We start from the raw sequence: 20671 nt of genomic DNA, 5'->3' as shown, positions 1-20671 counted from the left end.
GTTTCCAAGACTTGTTCTTCGCAAAGATGAAGCTGTACAAGCTTGTGTTTTAATCTTGGGTATGATTTTAATACAAGCACCCTATCTATGGATTATATCTATTCACCTAATTTTTCTGTTTCCTGCAAGAAGAAAAAAAATCAGACCTAATAAATCTGGGAATAGCTTGTCCATGACATTAGAAAATAATTTATTTTTATATTATTTAATAAAAGCCTTACTCAGTATAGTTCATTTGTATATTAAGAGAGACAACTGTTTTGGATTCTGTGTGTAGTCCAGAGTGCTGGACCTAAATGAGAAGGGTTAGCATGAGGACTAAATTCCATCAAAGGGCATATGGCACTTAAAAAGATACCAAAGGCTCTATCCATGGCGATTTAGCTGAAGGAAGAATCACTACATATTTTTTGCTGCTTTATTTGTGTGGTGACAAACAGAAATTCATTCATTGAGTCTAACTTGGAATTAAGGATGAAGGATCCATTAATGAGATAAACACTGCCTTACCCATAGTTTTTATATCTTACGTTACTTTTTAAATGACTTTGCTTCATAGGTAACTTCCTCTATCATCTCACACTTAGGAATTTTACCTGTGAATCACTTTAATGACTTAAAGATGTGTGTGAGTACCACTTGAAAGTTCACAGTGTTATAAAGGATGTAAGTCAAGAAGTTATAATACGAATAACCAGTTCCCAAACCTAGAATTTGTGCAGTACTTTCTATGAATCAGATTACTCTCATGAACCCTAAGAATGACCTTTTGATAATTGAAGACTTAGGAAAGGAAAGGGATCTAACATTTATTATCTACTATATGCCAGACATTGGGCCTGCTTTTTGATACATGTATGTTCTTACTACGTACAGCAGTCTGATGAGGTGAGGGTTAACAGATGAGGAGCTCGAAGGCTCAGAGAGGTAAAGTCAGCTCACTCAAGCTACCCAGCTAGTGAATAGCAAAGCCAGAGTTAACCTACAAGGCCTTTACTCAAAACCTTGGAGACAGTGCCTTAAAATAATGGAGAGACACAATCAGATTTTAGATGAGCAATTTGGTAGATTATGACAACTTTAATGTCAAGGTATCTTAATGTCCACTGTATATTAGATTTCAATATATATTTGATTACATATAGCAATGACATTCTACTTTCATGAATATAGAAATTATTTTCTACTTTACATTATGAGTATTTTCTTGTGTCATTAAGTATTCTTTGATAGCATGATTTCTAATATTTTGTGTTACTGTTCCATCATTTATTGAGCCATTTCTCTATTGGACAGTTAGATTGTTTCAAAGTTTTAGTTATAGTAATAATCCAGTGAGTAGCTTTGTCCACAAACCTTTTATGTGCATATATGATATTTCTTCAGAATATATTTCTAACAGTGCATGAGAATGCCCATTCAGCCATATTCACCAATTATTGGGAAAGAGAAGATGAAATATTTTATTATCAAATAATTTCTTTGGTTATTAATGACTTCGGGTATTGTGAATTGCCTTTTATGTCCACCACCTATTTTTTCTATTGCTATGTCTACTTTCTCTCATGGATTTATAAGAACTCTTCACCTCAAGGACATTAAGCCTTTCTCCTCCCTGCTTTTAAAAAATAAAACAATAGTAAATAATAGTCATTGCATTAAGGAACTTCTGAGTGGATTTTAAGTAGAAGAATATCATGGTTCTGACTGCATTTTTAAATGCTTGGGAGGCTGTCACCCAAGATCAGGGAAGAAATGGTGGCAACCATGGCTATGACAGTAACAGATGGAAAGAAGTGAGAGAAGTGTTTGGACTTGATGTGTTTTAGAGGTAAAGTTAACAGGATTTGATGATGGATTGTGTGAAGAATGATGGGGGGAAGGAATCAAGACTAATTCCTAGATGTTTGGCTTGAGTAACTGGGTGGGTAGTGGTACCGTTTGTTGCTATGGAGGAAACGGGTAGAAGCAGGTTGTCCTTTATTTGAGATGCTTATTTAGACATTGATGTGATGATGTCACATGGACAGACGAGGTTAGCATTCAGGTGGATGTGATTTCATTGTCACTGGCAGACAGATGGTTTGAAAGCCATGTACCTGGACGAGATCACCAAGGAGAACGTGTAGAAAAAGAGAAAGGGGTTAGGAGCATTTAGAGGTTGACTAAGGAAGAGGAACCAGCAGAGGCAACTAAAGAGTAGCTTGTGAGTTGGAAGAAAAACTAGGAGAGTGTGATGACTGGAAAGTGAGGGAATTAAGTGTTTCCGCTTAATTAAAGGAGGGAGGATCAACTTTGTGGAAATCTTAGGAGAAGTCAAATAGAGTAAGAACAGGAAAGCGATTTGGGGATTTGGCAACCTGGAAATGATTGGTACCTTTGAGAAGAGCAGTTTCAGCCGAATGATGGGGCAGAAACCTGACAGGAGGGATTCGGGAAACAACAGAAGATACAAATATGTGAGCGAGGTTAAGAGGAGTGGGTTTTCATCTCTGAAGCTACGTGCACATTTAAGGACTCAAATGTTTACAAGACATTATTTAGATCACTTTTACTTCATGTGATGCATTAAAGCTCGCAGCATATAAAATAAAAACTAAATTTTTCAGAGCAGTGGACTAAGAAATAAAATAGGATTTTGTGAGAGAATGGATTTTCCCACTGCATTTGTCCAAGAACCTTCAACCACAAGTGTAGAAAATCTTTGGGACACTATCCCTGTCACTGTTTCCGTTGTCATATTAGTTAAAGTAGAGCCATGTCATTTCTGTTTCCCTGCCCTTTGTCCTCATGATCTTCAACCTCTTTTTAGGACCCTTGAGATCTATGCCTTAGCTTTTGGCCAGGAAATAACAAAACCTTTTTCTCCCTACCTATTCAGGCCTCCCTACTTATTTCAAAACTAGGAATTACTCAGGCAAAAGGACTTGTGATCTCCAAAAATGTTTAATGATAGAGTCTTGGGACCCATGGGTGACTAAAGACTGGGACAGGGAGCAATTCCTATTCTTCCTAACTAATGAATAGTCTGGAGTTTTGCCAGTCAATTCTCAGCCATAATGATCAGTAAAGTAACTTCCTAAATTCCAAGCAGCAATCTCAGGCTGGGGTCATATTTCAAACGTAGAAGATTGGATGGTGGGGGCGGAGGTGGTAAATTAAAGTAGGAGTCCTTTATTTCCTAAACCTTTGGCAAAGTGAGTGAGATATATATACATATATATATATATTTTTTTTTAACTTAAGGTGGGGGAAACATTTTGGAGACATTTGAGTAGATTAACAAATAGTATTTGTATACATGTAACTAAAACAGTAATTTATCAGGTAGGAGGCAGATGGGGGGAATAAAATGCCAACCTGCATCTACAGTTGGGTTGTATTGATGATGAAGTGGTATTTATTCAGGGCCAGCCTAGCTTGTCAGCAACATAAGAGCCATCGCAGCACATGACTCCCTGTGTAGCTGGAAGACAGTAATAAATTATCTCCTATGCAAACAGCACCGGCATAAAAGTAGAACAAACAGACCCTGCCTCCTGGATTCCTGAAGACTCTTACTCCCCTTCTTGTTTGACTCCGTTTTAAGCATGAAGCTCCTGACAGTATCCTACAGCCAGTAACAGTAAGATCGACTCTGGTTTGGGCAATTTTATTAGGATAAATAGGACATAGTTGTTGACAATCTCTATTTTGGGGTTACTGTAAAAATGTGAGTACTTTTTTTCTGTAACATGGCTAAGTGATTCACGTAAATCTTTGTTTTATCAATATTTCATGTGATCCTATGGAACGCAGGGCCACCCAGAGGAAAACTGGGAAAGTGTTACTCAAGGAGCTTGATCCTAAGAATCACTTGAGGTACATAATAAAATTATAGAGTCTTGGACCCAATCCTGGGCTGCTAAATGAGAACTTCTATCAAAGCCCCAGAAATATACACCCCAGCGTGATGTTCTTGTTGAGGTTTGTGTGAAGAGCAGGGAGCTGAGGGTGTAAGTCAGTAAAAGTCCCAGGACAGCACTGGGAAAGCCCAAAGGACTGGTTCATAGGAAAACAGATCAGTTAAAAAATGCCTCCCCAGAGCAGCGCTTTTCAGATTTCCATGTGCATTCTGATTGCCTGGGAGTTGTGGGAGATGCAGACTCTGCTTCAGTCGGTCTGGGGTGTGGTCTGAGACGCTAAATTTCTAGCAAGAAGTCTGGTGTTGCTGATGCCGCTGGACTTGGGTTTAGCGAGATCGTAGCGCCATTATTTTAACTCAGAAGAATCTAAACCGGTTGGAGCTCAGCCATCATTTTTGAATGTCACCTGTTCCACAAGTATGGCCTTGAATAATGCGGATTCTGATGAATCCTAATCTTGTGCTTAGATAAAACCTGCCGTTTCTGTTTGAGCAACTCAGCTGGAAGCACCATGATAACTGTTACTGTGTGTGAAAATCACTTAGAAATGGTGTGTCTTCTTTCAGGGGTTTATAAATATTTTGGAGGAGGTGGGTTTATGTACATAATGAAAGAAAATATATATTTTAAAAGGAAAATTGTAAGGCTTCTTGTGCCAAAGCCTCCAGTCACTGTAGGTAAGATGTACATAGTTGTCCATTCTTGATTTCCTTTGAGACCGTATCTTTTACAATTCATAATGGCAAAAAGATCAGTATCGAGGTTCTTCACAGATAACACCAATGATAATTTGAAATAATTTTTTCTATTGAATGCATGTTGTGTATAACATGAGGTCCAATTTTTTAAAACGTTCATTCCAAATATCTACTTCTGTGGGTGAATTAATTTTTATAAAATATCTGTATAAAGATTGTTATTATGACACTTGGACACTGAATTACAGTCACGAAAGCTGACAGTATGCATTTTGGAACACATGCTTCCAAAAGCTGTTGTATTTGAACATCATAAACTTCATTACCAAGTCAGTCCTGTAGATCCTCTGTATTCATCAGCAGTATATCCTGAGATCTTTGTGAATCCCCACGTGCAGTTCCTTGTAACCAGAAAGTAGCCTCCTGAAATGTCTAATGAGAGTAGTAGCCACAGGAGTAGACAGCAAATCTCTCTGAGGTGTGGAAGCTGGTGACGGGCTGGGCCTGCCTGATGCCATGTGTGCTGTGTGCCCTCAGGGATCACATAGACCTTGAGACGCAGCTCAGCAGAATTACAGAGTACCTGCATTATGGGATACTTTAAGTGGCTGCTAAGTAGTCACAAATATCAAATTCACCAGTTTCAAACAACTACCATACATAAACATCAATATGGACATTAAAGAAAAAAAACAGGTACCTATATGCATTGCACTGTTTAACTCTCCATACTGGTTATTGGAGGAGACAGTACATGGCACACTTCATAAGGGACACGTTTCTATACTGCTTTAATGCTTTACCAGTGTCATGCCTGGTTTTGATGGCTTTGTAATCAGAAAAAAACTAATAGAATTCTTTATATCTCTTGAGTTCACATCATGGTGATTTTCACTGAGTAGAACAATGGACTGTCAGTTGATGATTATATATGGTTATCATACATATGCTATTATGTATATACTATGACAAAGGATTATGTAGCACAGGTTGATTTTGTGTATATGTCCCTCTAGTCATTTAGCAATTCTTGAGCAACAAGAATATGCCAAGTATTATGCTAAAGGTTAACATACGGTCTTCACTGTATTTTTTTAAGAAAGAGAGACACCCATGCCAGCAAAATGGTTCTTGTACTTAATAAAACTCAAAAATGCCAGCACATTTCCACAGATAGTGTGAGCCACGGGTCTGGAGACTCTGTGCTGGCGGGTCCCTTTCCCACAATTACTCATTTCTCCTCAGCTACCACTTAGAGCAAGCAGATCTGACCTCACAGCCCTAACACAAATCTCCCAGACTTCTACACCAGAATAAAGAGCATTCAGGGGGGAAAAAAAAGAAAGAAAGGGGAAAAAAAATGACTTGGATTTTTAGGGGGAGGGTATAGCTCAAGTGGTAGAGGTCCTGGGTTCAATCCCCAATGCCTCCTCTAAAAAATAAAATAAATAAACCTAATTACCGCCCCAACCATGAAAAAAAAAAAAAGAGCATTCAGTAAACTCAGCTAAGTCCATCCTCAGAAACTCTGCTTGAATTTAATAATAATATTCATTAGAGAATAATAATAGAAAAGAGCAATTACTTCCTCCTGTTTTCCTAGTGGGTTATAGTAATATTCAGCAGGCATTCCTATATCCGATGAACAATAAAAGGAAAAGTATGTTTTACAAAGTCAATATTCAAATAAATATTTTAGGAAAAAAGAATGTTAAGATATTTGTTCCTTTCTAAACTATTATTAATAGTAGCAAAGATGCCTTCCTTTCTTGGTTTAGGGAAACAAAAAAGCAAAGTGTATTTTCAGCCATAACATGAAAAGTTTCCAACCTTTCTCAAAGCAAAGTGTTTATATCATTTGCATCTAAGAATAAGTATCTGTGGTAATATATCCTAAGACTGGACAAATTTGTGGCACAACTCCCCCAAAGCTGCACAGTTTGACACTAATATCAAATTGCCTATTGTTTCAGAACTGTACATTTCACAGCAGTATCACCAGTGATTTGAAAGCATTCGCAGACAAGTTCGGTTTTGATGTCCTCATCCTGTTGGCCAGCTACCTGTCAGAGGAGCAGCAGCCCAGACGACAGATCGCTGTGTACTCCGGGAATCTAGAACTGTGCAATCAGGTAAGGACCTCCTTGATCCGGCCCATCTCACTGCATCCCCGTCTGCTGGCTCTCAAAACATGTGGTGGAAAATGGGAATGGATTGGTGGTTTAAAGAAATTGGCCCAAAAGACAAAGTCCTAGAGTTTGAGTTTTAAGAAATGTTGGGGATATTTTGCACATTCAGATTGATTGATTGATTGGCTAGTTTTCAGTGCTTTAATTCAGATTTTTAGTTTTTAGTTTTAATGCTATATTAATTAAATTAGTTTTCAGTGCTTTAACTTAGGTTTTTAGTTTTGACACTGTGTTACCAAAAAATTATCTGAATGGAATTATCAGTGAGATAAATGTTGGCCCTTTTTTTTCAACTGAGGTGTAATTGACATATAACAATATTTTAATTTCAGGTGTACAACATAATGATTCTATATTTATATGTTTTGAAATGATCACCACAGTAAGTCTAGTCAACATCCATTACCATACATAACTACAATTTTTTGTTTGTTTAGGGGGGAGGTAATTAGGTCTATTTATTTATTATTAGTTAGGTTTTGTGTGTGTGTGTGTGTGTGTTTTTAAACAGAATTACTGGGGATTGAACCCATGACCTTGTGCATGCTAAGCACACACTCTACCACCAAGCTATACCCTCCCTCCAATTTTTCTTCTTGTGATGAGACTACTCTCTACTCTCTTGGCAATTTTCAAACATGTAATACAGTATTAATTATACTCACCATGCTGTACCTTGTATCTCCATGACATTTATTTTATAAGCTTTGCCCCCCTTCACCCCACATAGGGGCTTTTGAAAGAGCCCAGTAACCACTTCTTGGCTGAATCCACAGAGAGATCGCATGGCTTTCACGCAGATAAAGGCAAGGCTTTCTCTGGGTGCTGTTTTCTTTGAGGACTGCTACCTGGTAATAACTAATAAAGTTAAGTCTCTGTCTAAGTGCCTGTTTGGTGCCGTGTTTAGTAACTGGTGCTTTAATCAAAGTTTTGGTTTTTTTTTGTTTTTTTTTTTTTTTTTGACACAACCACCCTGACACTCTGGATATCCCTTGAGAAAAACATTTGTATATGTGTTTATTTTGTTTTAAAGTTAGTTTTTTTCCAGACACTAAAATTCTGACTGGGTCATCAGTCAGATCTTCTTGGCTGATAGATGCATCTTTTAACCCAAGATTTTGGAAATAATATAAGAAGTAGATAAAATTAGTGAATATAGGCACTGGCTATAGCAAACCCGGTGTACTTAATAACCAATATGACAGTATACATAATTCATTGTAATATGGATGACATGGACACAGAACGGTTTATCACTTGTCTTTCCTCACTAATGGATTAGACTCCTGGTCTACCCACAGGTGCCTAGAAGCAAAGTCTCAACTCCTTTCTTTTTGACATCCTCACTTTCTGTCCCCAAAGAGACCCGTCCTGGCTCTCTAGATGTACAAGTGTAGGTGCTCGAGCTTCTCCGTGCCCTCTCCAGTCCAAATAGGAACGAGCCCCCTTCTCCTGCTGCAGACACATTTGTACCCTCTCTTCTGACCCACATATACCTGTGCACTTCATCACCAGCCTGTACCTTTGTCAGTGCTTTGTTCTGCACTGGGTTTTAAAGCTGATTTTATCTTTGGTCACTGGTTTCCTAGGGACAGGACTTGGGTCTCCTAAGCCTCCAATATGGTGGTTTTCAATCACTTTTAAAATCAATTTTTTAAAATCAATTTAAACATTGATTAATCTGTAACAGACAAAGGTAGAAGAGTGGATGAAGCCATTATAAGCGCTTAAGGTGACTCCGCTCTGCCTCTCCCCTCTCCCCCCACCTCCGCAACCCTCCCCACCCATCGCCCAACGACATCTGTTTGAAATCTTGAGCGACACAAAGTCAAGGCTGCCTTAGAGGAATATTTCTTTGTCCATGTGATCACAGCCTCTGCAGCTCAACTGCTTGAGTTCAAAATGTCACTCTGTCACTTGTTAGCTATGTGTTGTTGGTCAGGTTATTTAACCTTCCTGTATCTCTATTTCCTCGTTGGCAAAATGGGGATAAAAAGTTCCTACCTTATAGAGTTACTGTGAGGATTAAAGGAGATACTGCACGTAAAACTCTTAGAACTGTGCAGGGCCTATGAAGGCACTGAATAAATGTTAATCACTTTTATTATTACTATCTGTATGAGCGCTGTAGTTGTTGCTATTGTTGTTGTTGTTCTTGTTAGCTCCACTGATCCTATGGGGCCATTTCAAATGTGCAAAATATCCTCAACATGTCCTAAGAAATCACAGAGCTGCAGCCTAGTTTTGGCCCCACACTGACTGACTCATCTCCCCGCCTTCCAAGGCAGTTTTGCCTGTTCTGGGCTCTGTGTTGATGCTCCCTGGGGCAGGAGGAGACAGCGGGGGCCTGAGTGCTGTTGAGAAAGCTCTGCCCTGGTAGCTGCTTTCTCTTCCCTACTTTCTCCTTTGCCTTCTGAGGCTTTCAGAGGTTAAATCAGGTCCTGGCTGCCTGCTAACTACCAGAACCTTTCTTCTGCCTCATTTTCCCTCATGCCAATACTTTTCCCCTAGTTTTTTCAGCAATCAGCATTATCTCTGCTTTTTGCAAAGTTGAATTTTGCTCCTGTTAGAAGATGGTATTAAGTTACACTGAAGAAAGGATGTAAGTGGTCTTACCTCTCTTTACCTATAACTTTCTGGAGTCAGCAAAACCAAGCAGCTGGATTTTGGGTCCAATGAAAAGACAATTTGATGGGATTAGAGATGGAGTTGGTGGTGTATTAAGTGGGACTTTCCATGTTTTACTTTCTGCAGTTCTCAGTTCTCTGTCTTCTTTCAAGACAGATGAATGCAGATTAATTTTACATTACAAAAAATTAAGAAAGACAAGTTGCAAAGAGCAAAGAGGGCCTGAGTGCTCACACAAATCCCTGTGCCTCCCTGACAGATTTGCTGTGAGCTGGAAGAGTGCCAGAGCCCTTGCCTTGAGCTGGAGCCCTTTGAATGCGGCTGTGACGAGATCCTGGTGTACCAGCAGGAGAACCCTGCGGTGACTTGTGATCAGGTGGTTCTCCTGGTCAAGGAAGTCATCAATAGGAGGTGTCCAGAGATGGCCTCCAACAGCCGGACATCCTCCACGGAGGCGGTGGCAGGCAGCGCCCCACTCTCCCAGGGGTCTTCCGGAATTGTGGAGTTATATGGTTCTGACATAGAGCCACAGCCCAGCTCTGTGAATTTCATGGAAAACCCTCCAGATCTCAACGATTCTAACCAGGCCCAGGTGGATGTCAACACAGACCTCGTTAGCCCAGACAGTGGGTTGGCCACCATTAGGAGCAGCCGCTCATCCAAGGAGAGCTCAGTTTTCCTCAGCGATGACAGTCCAGTGGGAGAAGGTGCTGGGCCTCACCACAGCCTCCTCCCAGGGTTTGACTCTTACAGCCCTATCCCTGAAGGGCCAGTAGCAGAGGAGCATGCCCGGTCTGGAGAACACAGTGAATCCTTTGACCTTTTCAACTTTGACCACACACCCATGGTTTCTGGGCAGTCCCAACCATCTTCCCATTCTGCCGACTACTCCCCCACAGATGACTTCTTCCCCAACAGCGATTCATCCGAAGGACATCTCCCCACGGGACCTAAAGGACTCAATGGGATAGGGATGGATGTATCGAATTATTCATCCAGTTCTCTTTTGTCAGGGGCTGGCAAAGATAGCCTTGTGGAATTTGATGAGGAGTTTGTCCAGAGACAAGAAAGTCCCAGGGATAACTCTGAAAGAAATTTGACCCTGACGGGTTTTGTGGGAGATGAATCTCCTTCACCAGAAAGTCTGAAAAACATTGGAAAGAGGGTCCCACCAACACCTATGAATAGCTTTGTAGAAAGTTCGCCATCCACTGAAGAACCAACTCTACTCTATACAGAAGACGTGACCCCCAAAACCGTCAACCCAGGACCACCTCCCACACGGGCACGGTGCAGCAGCTGGTGGGGTGGTTTGGAAATTGACTCTAAAAATATTGCTGATGCATGGAGCTCCAGTGAACAGGAATCTGTTTTCCAGAGCCCTGAATCATGGAAAGATCGTAAGCCAAGCCCAGTTGATAGAAGAGCCTCAGATTCTATATTTCAACCAAAGAGTCTCGACTTCCCAAAGTCAAGTCCCTGGGAGTCAGAATTTGGTCAGCCTGGGCTGGGCAGCAATCCTGTTCAAGACCAAAATGAGGAAAACTTGCAGTTTGAGAACGTGTCCCCTGAGAAATCGCATTTGCCGAGCACTTGTCCTCAGGGAACAAACCACCTGATAGAAGACTTTGCTGCTTTGTGGCATTCTGATCGCTCTCCCACCGCGATGCCTGAGCCGTGGGGAAATCCCACGGAGGATGGGGAACCCGCAGCTGCATCATCGTTCCCAGCTTGGAGCGCATTTGGTAAAGAAGATGATGCTGAAGCTTTGAAAAACACCTGGACGCTGCACCCAACGAGTGGTGAGGCACCTTCGGCAAGGGACCCGAAGGAGTGGGCCATGGCCAAAAGCGGGTTTTCTTTCTCTTCGGAAGACCTGGTGGACCGTTCACCCAGTGGGGCAAATAATGAAGCAGTTCCAGAAATCTGGGGCAAGAAGGACCACGACTCCAGAGACGATGTCCTTATATCTGGAAATCCCAGGCCTGATGTGGATCATGCATGGAATAGTTCTCAGCCCACCAAGGAAGATCAGAATGGTTCAGTGGATCCAGACAATAGAGGGAAGATGTATGAAAATGTAGATTCCTGGAAACTTTTTGAGCAGAGTCACAAGAAAGGAGGGTCTGACGTCCTAGCACCTTGGGAAGATTCCTTCTTGTCATATAAATGTTCTGACTACAGTGCATCCAACATAGGGGGAGACTCGGTGCCATCCCCTTTAGACACCAACTACTCCACCTCTGACTCCTATACTTCACCAACGTTTGCTGGAGACGAAAAAGAAACCAAAAGCAGGGGCCTTTTCGAGTCACGAGATGCTGGCTCTACCCCAGGGGACCCTGAAATGCCCCCTCAATCGCAGCAGCAGCCACCTAGAAATCGAATCATTTCAGGTCCTGGAAACCTGGACATGTGGGCTTCACCTCACTCAGATGATAGCTCTGAGATAAATGCCACTCACAGCCCAGATAAAGACTCCCTCAAGGCAGAGCCCACGGATGAGAAGACCATCTCTACGGAGGAGGACTTTGGGGAAAGCAGCCAGTCCAGTTACGACGACCCCAGCATGATGCAGCTGTACAATGAAACCAACCGACAGCTCACACTTCTGCACAGCACCACCAACTCCCGGCAGGCAGCCCCCGACAGTCTCGACTTGTGGAACAGAGTGATTCTGGAGGACACGCAGTCCACTGCCACCATCTCGGACATGGATAACGACTTGGACTGGGACGACTGTAGTGCGGGGGTGGCGATCAGCGGTGAAGGTCAGGCACAAGGGTACCTGGCTGAAGGTAGTGAGCCCGAAACCCGATTTTCAGTGAGACAGGTAGAACCATGGGGCATAGAGTATCCGGAAGCAAGTCAGGTAGATTGGGAACTCCCTGCCTCTTCTGAGCACAGCTCAGACACTGCTCCCCATGAATATCACATGCTGAATGAGAAAAGCGGGCAGCTAATTGCGAATAGCATTTGGGATTCCGTCATGAGAGATAATGCCATGTCGTCATTAATGTTACCAGGCCCATCGTCTGTTACAGACTCAGAACAAAGCAAATCGCCTCCTGAAAGTTCCAGCCCACTAGAAGAAATTAAGGACAGTCCCATCCCGGATATGCTGGAAGTCTCTGGAGCCAGAGAGTCAGAAACACTTGGTCCCGACAAGCAGGACACGTGCACAGGAACCCCGCCAAGTGACACCGCAGTTTTGGTGACCAGGCTTGAGAATCCAGGGCATTTTGCCTGCTCAGGTCCCTGGAGAGATTCTGGCTATGGACTAAAGGAAAGTGAGAAGGACACAAATGGAGCTGCCAATAGGGAGCGCCCCAGTGAGGAGGAGCTGATGGACGGAGCCTTGGGGACTGAAAAAGGGCAAAGTGACCAGGAGTGCTCTTCCCCAGCTGCATCTGTGCATCAAGTCATCTGCGATGAGTCAGGCAAAATCAGCCCTCTTTCAGTCACTTCCAGTCCTCAGACCGAGGAACCCCAGGAGGCATTAGAGTACGAGAAGGGGTCTTACGCTCCAGACCCCTGTGATGTGCAGACAGAGGTGTCCACAGATCACCCACAGGCAAAAGAGATCAATGAAAAGCACCTCATAAGTCGCAGAAATTCAGAGGGAACTACTGAAATTTCAGGTAGACCAAATTTCACCAAAAATGTATCTCTGCCTGAAATGGATCTGGAGAAAACTGAAGAATGTAACATTCTGGAGCCCGAGAGAATGAACCCAGAGCCACCTCATGAATGTCCCCAGAGCCTTGATGTTCAGGATGTCCCCAAAGACAGTGATGTGCAGATCAGTTGCACAGGTCATGAGATAACTAAGAATCTTGAAGTTGAGAATACTGAAAACAGCCTTTCAGGAGCTGATACATCAGGAAATTATGACAGAGATAGTGTTTCTAGTGAGTTTACACATTCAAGTGCATCCAGTCCTGACCGAGATGATTCTTCAGCTGCATTGCCTTCCTGGGACCAAGGACCCAATTCTGGGCATCAGGAGGAGGATCACGATGATTGGAATACACAGGATCACCAAGAATCTGAACTAATGACTACTGATGGTCAAGCAGAAGTAATTTCCGAAATCAAGGGCTTGGAGAAAAACAGAATGGACACGTTTGAAAAGAGCTTAGATCCCAAGGTTCCTAAATATTTAGAGATTTGGAGTGACTCAGTAGACGCTGATTCCTTTTCCTCTTTATCCAGCCCTGAGACAGGCAAATATTCTGAATATTCAGATGGGTATCAGGAAGGAAATCTCGTGGTTAGCCATCAAGAGAAAAAGGAATATGATACTCCCGAAACTGAGCAGCGGGAGGATGCCAAGTTCACGTCAACCAGCTCGGGTTCTGATGATGATCGCGGAGGTGATGAAGACCCAGTGGAGAAAGAGATGCATTCAGCCACTTGCCAAGTTGCTCAGAGTGAACCCAGAGCATGGGATTCATCGGATGGCTCTAATAAATTCTTGGACACAGCTAATCCTGAGCCTGAGGAATTTTCTGCTTACACAGGGAGTTCAGAACCAGCCGAGAATGAGAACAAGTCAGACCCATTCTGTGACAATCGACAAAGCAGTCCTGATTGCTGGAATTTCTCACCACCAAAGGAGACTGAAGTGCAGGTTACAGCAGTGGATAAGGAGATGAGATCTTCCCCAGAAGGAGAAAGTACAGAAGATGTCATATGGCAAATCTCTCCCACAACTGAACCAAAGAATGAAAACGATTCTGAGTCGGAAAGGCTTGGCTTCTCAGCTGACAGCACTGAATGGTGGAATGCCTCTCCACAGGGAGGCCGACCAGTTGAGAGTGCATGTGAAGGGGAAGTATCGAGCTCAAGTGGGGTGTTAGAGATGGGTCCCTGGGGAGCAGCCATTCAGGGTGATACTGAACCCCTGGAAGTGCCGCGTACCGATCCTTTCGGTGATGAACATCAGTCACCCTTTCTGGATAGTAACAGGGAGAAAGCCCATGAGCATCTTTGGAACATTCAGCCAAGGCAGCCAGACCCAGAAGCTGGGCAGCTTAGCCAGCTTGTAATATTGAACCACATGATAGAAAATGGTTCCAGAGAGCAGACCTTCATGTCTGCTGCTGATGACAAACTCGCTTCTGAAATACCTACCCAAGAGCAGTGTCCGAACACAGCGCTGTCCGTCTGGGACCGGCCAGGCCCTGCATTTACTCACACCGATGAAAATGGATGCTTTGTGTCTGACGCGTCAATGACTGAGTGTCAAGAAACAAACTGGTGGGAAGAAGAAAAATCACACCCCAGTGAAATGACAAATTTAAGCATTGCCTCTGAAGATTTCCCTGCCGTCAGTTCCTCCACCCAGTTGATGAAGAAGTCAGGCTCTGAGTGGGATGACTCTGCCCCTGGTGAGGGCCCCCAAGGGACGTTTGTTCCAGACATTTTACACGGCAGCTTCCAAGAGGGCGGGCAGCTGGCTTCAGCTTCACCTGACTTGTGGGTGGGTGTTAAGCAGCCCTTCAGTGTGAACACAGATGGTGAGAATCCTGATATTCTGACTCACTGTGACCATGACAGCAGTTCCCAGGCTTCCGACAGCCCTGATGTGTGCCACGATCATGAAGCAAAGCAGGAGACTAGGCAGCCCACCAGGGCTGGGCTGGGACCTGAAGGAGGGGAAGCCAGCGCGTTGTGTCTCACCGAGCCAGAGGCAGAAGAGGAGCCCGATCAGGAGCCCGGGCAGGAGCTTGTCCTGTACCGTTCACAACCGTATTCTGAAAATGCAATTCCGCTGCCTCCCGTCAGCGAGCCAGCAAACACAGATGACTCATCTCAGCCTGCCTCTCACAGAGGTTCTCTGGAACCTGCCGAAATAAATGGTGAAGACAGTACTAGCGAGCCAGCAAACACAGATGACTCATCTCAGCCTGCCTCTCACAGAGGTTCTCCGGAACCTGCCGAAATAAATGGTGAAGACAGTACTAGTTTAAAAGCATCTGAAAAAGGAGCCGACCCAGGCACAGCAGCAGTTTTGGAACCTGATGACAGAACAGTCCCAATGATTGAAAACGTGGGAGCCGGTATCTGTGTGACTCCCCAAGAGCCAGCTCTGGACGGCAGCAGCTCTTGGGTATCAGAAGGCTTTTCTCCTGAGAGTCAGACAGACACAGGGGCCCTGCTGGACCACGAGCAACCTTTTGCTACTGAGAATCCTGCCACAGTTCCTGACGCTTTGCTAGCCTCGGACACTTGTCTGGATGTAAGCGAAGCTGCCTTTGACCACAGTTTCAGCGATGCCTCAGGTCTCAACACATCCACGGGAACAATAGATGACATGAGTAAACTGACATTATCAGAAGGCAATCCTGAAACGCCATTTGACGGGGATGCAGGGAGGCATGACATCTGTTCATCTGAAGCCTCGTGGGGGGATTTTGAATATGATGTCGTGGGTCAAAATATTGATGAAGATTTAATGAAAGAGCCTGAACACTTTGTCTATGGCGGTGACCCTCCCTTGGAAGAAGATGCTCTGAAGCAAGAGCTGGCACCTTACACACCTCCCTTTGATCTGACCTATCTCACAGAACCGACTCCTGATGTCAAAGCCACAAAGGAAGCTGGGACTCCAGAGGATGAGTCTCTGGGGAGTGAAGCAGCAGAGATCTTGCTTTCTGCCCTTCCTGATCGAAGAAGGAAGGAAAACCATGCTGAGACCAAAAGTGGACAGGCCAGACACCAGCTGGTTGTCCTGCATATTCATGAGGACCCTGAGTCAGTTTCTCTGCCTGTAGGAGTGGACACCAGCATGGAGTTGTCTCCGTCAAACATTGACTGGGAAGTAGAAACAGATCATTCAGATTCACCAGCAGGTGGAGACAGAGGACCGCCAAATGGTAAGAAACACTTTGTTTCTCACCCCCAAGAAAAGGCTGCTTTCATTCAATTAATGCATTTGTAAAACACACCCTTCCTATTAGTGTGGGTCAAGAGGAACTAACTACGTTTGTAGTGGGTGCCTAGCCGAGTCCTGAAATAAAGCAATAATATCTGCCACTTATATAATAACTACCCTTGAGAGTGCATGAGAAAATCAAACAGCTCTACAAAAGGAACATATTTTTTAAACTCTCTCTTTAGATAGATCATTTGCAAAGATCACAAATCACAGAACGTGTTAATTAAGCCTTGTTCTCCCCTTCTCACCTTCGTCTTCCACTTCTAGGTGCCAACAAGGGAATATTAGAGTTGGAAGAAGAAAAAATAATTCCTACCAAAGAGCCTGAGCAGATAAAATCAGAATACAGGGGAGAACGGTACCCGGAGAAGAAGGAAGATCAGCATGCGTTGCACATGGATTACATACTTGTACACCATGAAGAAAATTCACCCTCAGAGCCAGAGGCCCATGAAGCCAGAGAAAGCACATCAGAATTAGAAGAATTTCCCATAGATTCCGAAGAAACGAGGCTGCCAAGAACTCGGTTAGCAAGCTTCCCAGACACATGTGAGCCTTCTTCCTTAGATGAAAGAAACCATCTTTCTGCAGAAAGATTGTCTTCCAGAGATGAGAAGAGTTCATCCTTTGCAAGCCCTGGGCGGGACCAGAGTTGGATGGTCCTGGGCGCTAGAGAGGTTGTTGATGCATCTTTGGAAACCAGGGACAGGGGGCCTGGATGGTCTGGTGAGGCTGTGGAGCCAGGCTCTGACCACGGCATGGGCAAGGGCCCCCAAGCACAGGTTCTGAAGGCAACGAAGTCTCTAGAATCTTTAGCACTAGAGGAAGCCTCCGGTCTGTGCAGCCAATCCCAGAAGAGCAAGAGCCGAGGCCGGGCTGGCCCCGAGGCAGTTATGTTGCGGGCTGTCACCCATGACAATGAATGGGAAATGCTTTCATCACAGCCTTCTCAGAAACGCACAATCCCTGAAATAGAAATGGAGGAGGAGACAGAGTTTCTTGAGCCCAGAATGAGGAAACCAAGACCAAATGGGTAAGCAGAAAGCTAGATTTTTTTTTCCTGAAAACTATTTTATTAGAAACTGGAGAAATGCTGAGGGGTAATGGAATATGAACAATACCTGGGTGATAGAAGCTTTGCTTTTATTTATCGCAGAGCATACATTAGTAAAAGCAACTGCTAGGTAAGCATCACGAAAATGATGTTTTATGTACATTTTCAGCCAGAGAGGCCCCTTCAATTTCCACCCGGAGTCTTGTATTTACCCTCCTGATACTTTCTCCACCTGCTCTATACCTGTGTTACTCTCAAACAGGCTGGTGGAACCGGAGCGGGGCGGGCACTCACACTGATTTATAGTGCACGGCACTTTGTACACATTATCTTATTCAGTCCTTACAACAGCCCTCAAGCGGTAAGTATGATGATCTGCATTTTTCACATACAGGAGTTGAGGCTCAGAAAGGTTCTGTAACTTGCCTGAAATTTAGTAACCAGAGTGAACACTCTGGGATTCAGCGTTTTCCACCTCCAAAGCCTATACTTCTACAGCAGACACACTGCCTGGCATACAGAAAAGGCGGTTCCGGTTCTATGTAAGCATCTCACTTACTAATAAAGGATAGGGAGATGCCACAGTAGGCTTAAAATCTTACTGCAAAACATTCATTCCTTAAGAGGCTGAAAAATTGGCAAATAACCATCAAACTGTTTAGCTGATAGTAACACCCCTAAATTAGGCCCACCAAAGCGTGGGTCCTTGCCTGCCAGCTGGAGAGAATTCACAGCTGAGGCAGAGGGACAGAGCGAAACTGCTTTTATTTCTCAAAAGAGGAAAAGGACAGAAAGTGCTTGAGCAGGGAGAAGGGAAGGAAAGCACTTGAACAAGGAAGAGGGGAGCAGGGGGCCGTCAGCTCAGACTAGCAGTCAGGGCAGCTGCAACCTGGGTCGGGCCACGTGGGCTTTTATGAGAGGCCTCTGCCATCATGTCCTCCTTCCGGGTGTGATGGAAGCAGTCAGTCCTTGTTTGAGCTTTTCAGTCCTTGTATGGGCTTTTCTGGTTGTTATCATGGTGATTGTCGGCTGACATGGTGCTGGTGGGTGTGTCATTGGGTGTGCAAATACATTACAATGAGCGTATAATGAGACTCAAGGTCTACCCGGAGTCAAATCCTCCACCATCTTGGATAGGGTCTGTTCTAACCACTTCTTGTTTCCTCTATGCAGCTGCCTCCTGAGACTTGGGTAAGAGTAATTGCTTTCTATTTGAGGGAGGGGCAGGGGTATAATCTTGGGGGCAACAGCCTTGGTAACAAAAAGGAAAGTTGTTTTAATCAGAATGCCTGCAATCTGGTGGACCCAGCTCCCCTCCTAAAAAAAAAATAACCCATCTCCAAAGTTTCTGTTCAGCCATGAAAGCTTTAAAGGGAAATGAAGGAATAATCTCAGTTAATTGTTGAGATAGGTGGTCAGAATCACATCCCCCAGTGTCTGCAGGCTTGCCCTGACCAACTGCTTGAGCCTGCTCTTCTAGGACTCAGGGAGGCCCGGGAGACTTCAGCTTTTCTATAAGCAAGAGGTGGGGGTGGGTGTGGGGGCGGCCCACAGGGCCCTGCTCCCTTTCAAAACCAGTCACCCACTCATTCATTCATTCATTCATTCACCCTTTGGTTTTTGAGAATCTGCTCTGTGCCCAGTTTCCAGGTAGCCAGTGGATGTCATCCCCGCCCTCAAGCTTCCAGGCCCTGCTAAAACTGTTTAGGGTTGTTCATGTCTCTTCACTTGCCCTGATAAAGCCCTCCTACTCCCAGGGACAAAAGGGCAAATTGTGAAAAGTAACTTGAGTAAAGGTGAAAATCACATTTCTGCCTTAAAATCTAGCGAAGGAAAGATACCTTTTCCTACTACATTTTGGGGGCATAAAGGATTATACACATCACGTACCCACTGCAAGTCAAGACAGCTGGATTCCAGCCTGGCTCTACCACTGCCCGTGATGTATAACAGGGTTAACCCTAGGCTTAAGTTTCCTCATCTGTAAAAATAAGCAGGTTGGGCTGGAGGGTCTCAAGCCTTCCTTCAGTATCAAAGCCTGCGACCATAATTTGTGTGTAAATACAAAGTGTCCAGGAGAGCTTTAGCATTGACAAATTGGTCTTCTGCAGGAACAGAGAAATCAGAACAGCAGGGGTGTATCGAAGGTTAGTGCCGTAAGGAGTTAAAAGCTGCTGCAGTATTCGAGCGCAGCTTCATCAGTCCAGACATTTCCAGTTGGCCTAATCTTTCTTTCTTCCTGTCAAGCTATTTCCTTCCAGAGAGACCTCAGATCCGCTATCAGAGGGAGGGTAGCAGATGGATCCCAGCAGCCCTGCTGGCATTGTTGTAGATTGAGCTCAGAAGGCAGGCAGCCTTGAGTTGGCTGCGCTGTGATTTGGCTTCGTGTCTGCATTGTGCACATGCCCCTGAAATCTAACAGATGATGGTGTTCCATTGTGCCACTCGCCCCTTCTAATGAGATTTCTTTGCTCGGCCCTTTCTGCTCAGCTCCTGCAGGAATGAAAATTTTCTCACCGTTGGGGGAAGGGACAGGTTTTTTTCCCGCTGGCGTTTGTATCACCTTTTGCATAAATAATTTACTCTGAATGTATTTGAAAACTCCCCTCCGTGCTAGATTTTGGAAGGCTGCAGATTAATCCCAAACAGTGGTTTTCTAAGTGGGGCCCTAAAACCAGTAGGCCCCAGCATCACCTGGACACTTGTTAGAAACGCACAGTGCCTGCCCCACCCACCCTAGACCTCCTGAGGCAAGCACTGGGGTGGGGCTCAGCCAGCTGTGTGTCAGCACCTCTTCCAGGGGATTCTGACACACAGTAAAGTTTGAGAATCATTGGTCTAAAGCTTACTTGCCGTCTCTCTAGGAGTTTACAGTTTACTAAGGAAGTTAAACATGAGTGATAAGGTAGAAAATTGCATGATATTTAAATCATGAGAGTTGATGACCAACATCAGTTTAAATATAAATAGCTACCAGTCATGGGCACTTGCCCTGGGCCAGATACTGAGCACTGTATGCGCACTATCCCCCTGTTACCATGGCAACAGTAGGAGGTAAGACACCAGGGAGGAAACTCAGAAAAGTTGAATCACTTACTCTGGTTTATCATTAGAAAGTGGAGAAGCTGGGATTTGAATCTGAGCCTCTCTGAGTCTGGAGTAGGTGTCAGTGCGCGTCAGTTAAGAGAGCAGCTTCTGTGCAAGACACTGCTGTGCAGGAGGAACGAGGGGTGACTCAGCCAGCAACGTCGAGA

At 44.3% G+C, this 20671-nt stretch overlaps 1 protein-coding gene across 6 annotated transcripts in view; it reads left to right on the top strand.

Moving 5' to 3' along the window:
* PRUNE2 (prune homolog 2 with BCH domain) overlaps positions 1-20671 on the top strand; it is a 233541-nt gene that overhangs the window by 145689 nt on the left and 67181 nt on the right. For all 6 annotated transcript variants that reach the window (XM_064490288.1, XM_064490286.1, XM_064490284.1 and 3 more), the window contains exons 7-9: positions 6577-6735; positions 9680-16301; positions 16631-17396. In XM_064490288.1, the coding sequence (XP_064346358.1) occupies positions 6577-6735; positions 9680-16301; positions 16631-17396 (7547 nt within the window). The remainder of the gene's footprint in view (positions 1-6576; positions 6736-9679; positions 16302-16630; positions 17397-20671) is intronic.

Source organism: Camelus dromedarius, chromosome 10 (genome assembly GCF_036321535.1).
Source record: "Camelus dromedarius isolate mCamDro1 chromosome 10, mCamDro1.pat, whole genome shotgun sequence".
Classification (NCBI taxonomy): Eukaryota; Metazoa; Chordata; class Mammalia; order Artiodactyla; family Camelidae; genus Camelus; species Camelus dromedarius.
This window is presented reverse-complemented; position numbering and strand designations above follow the sequence as displayed.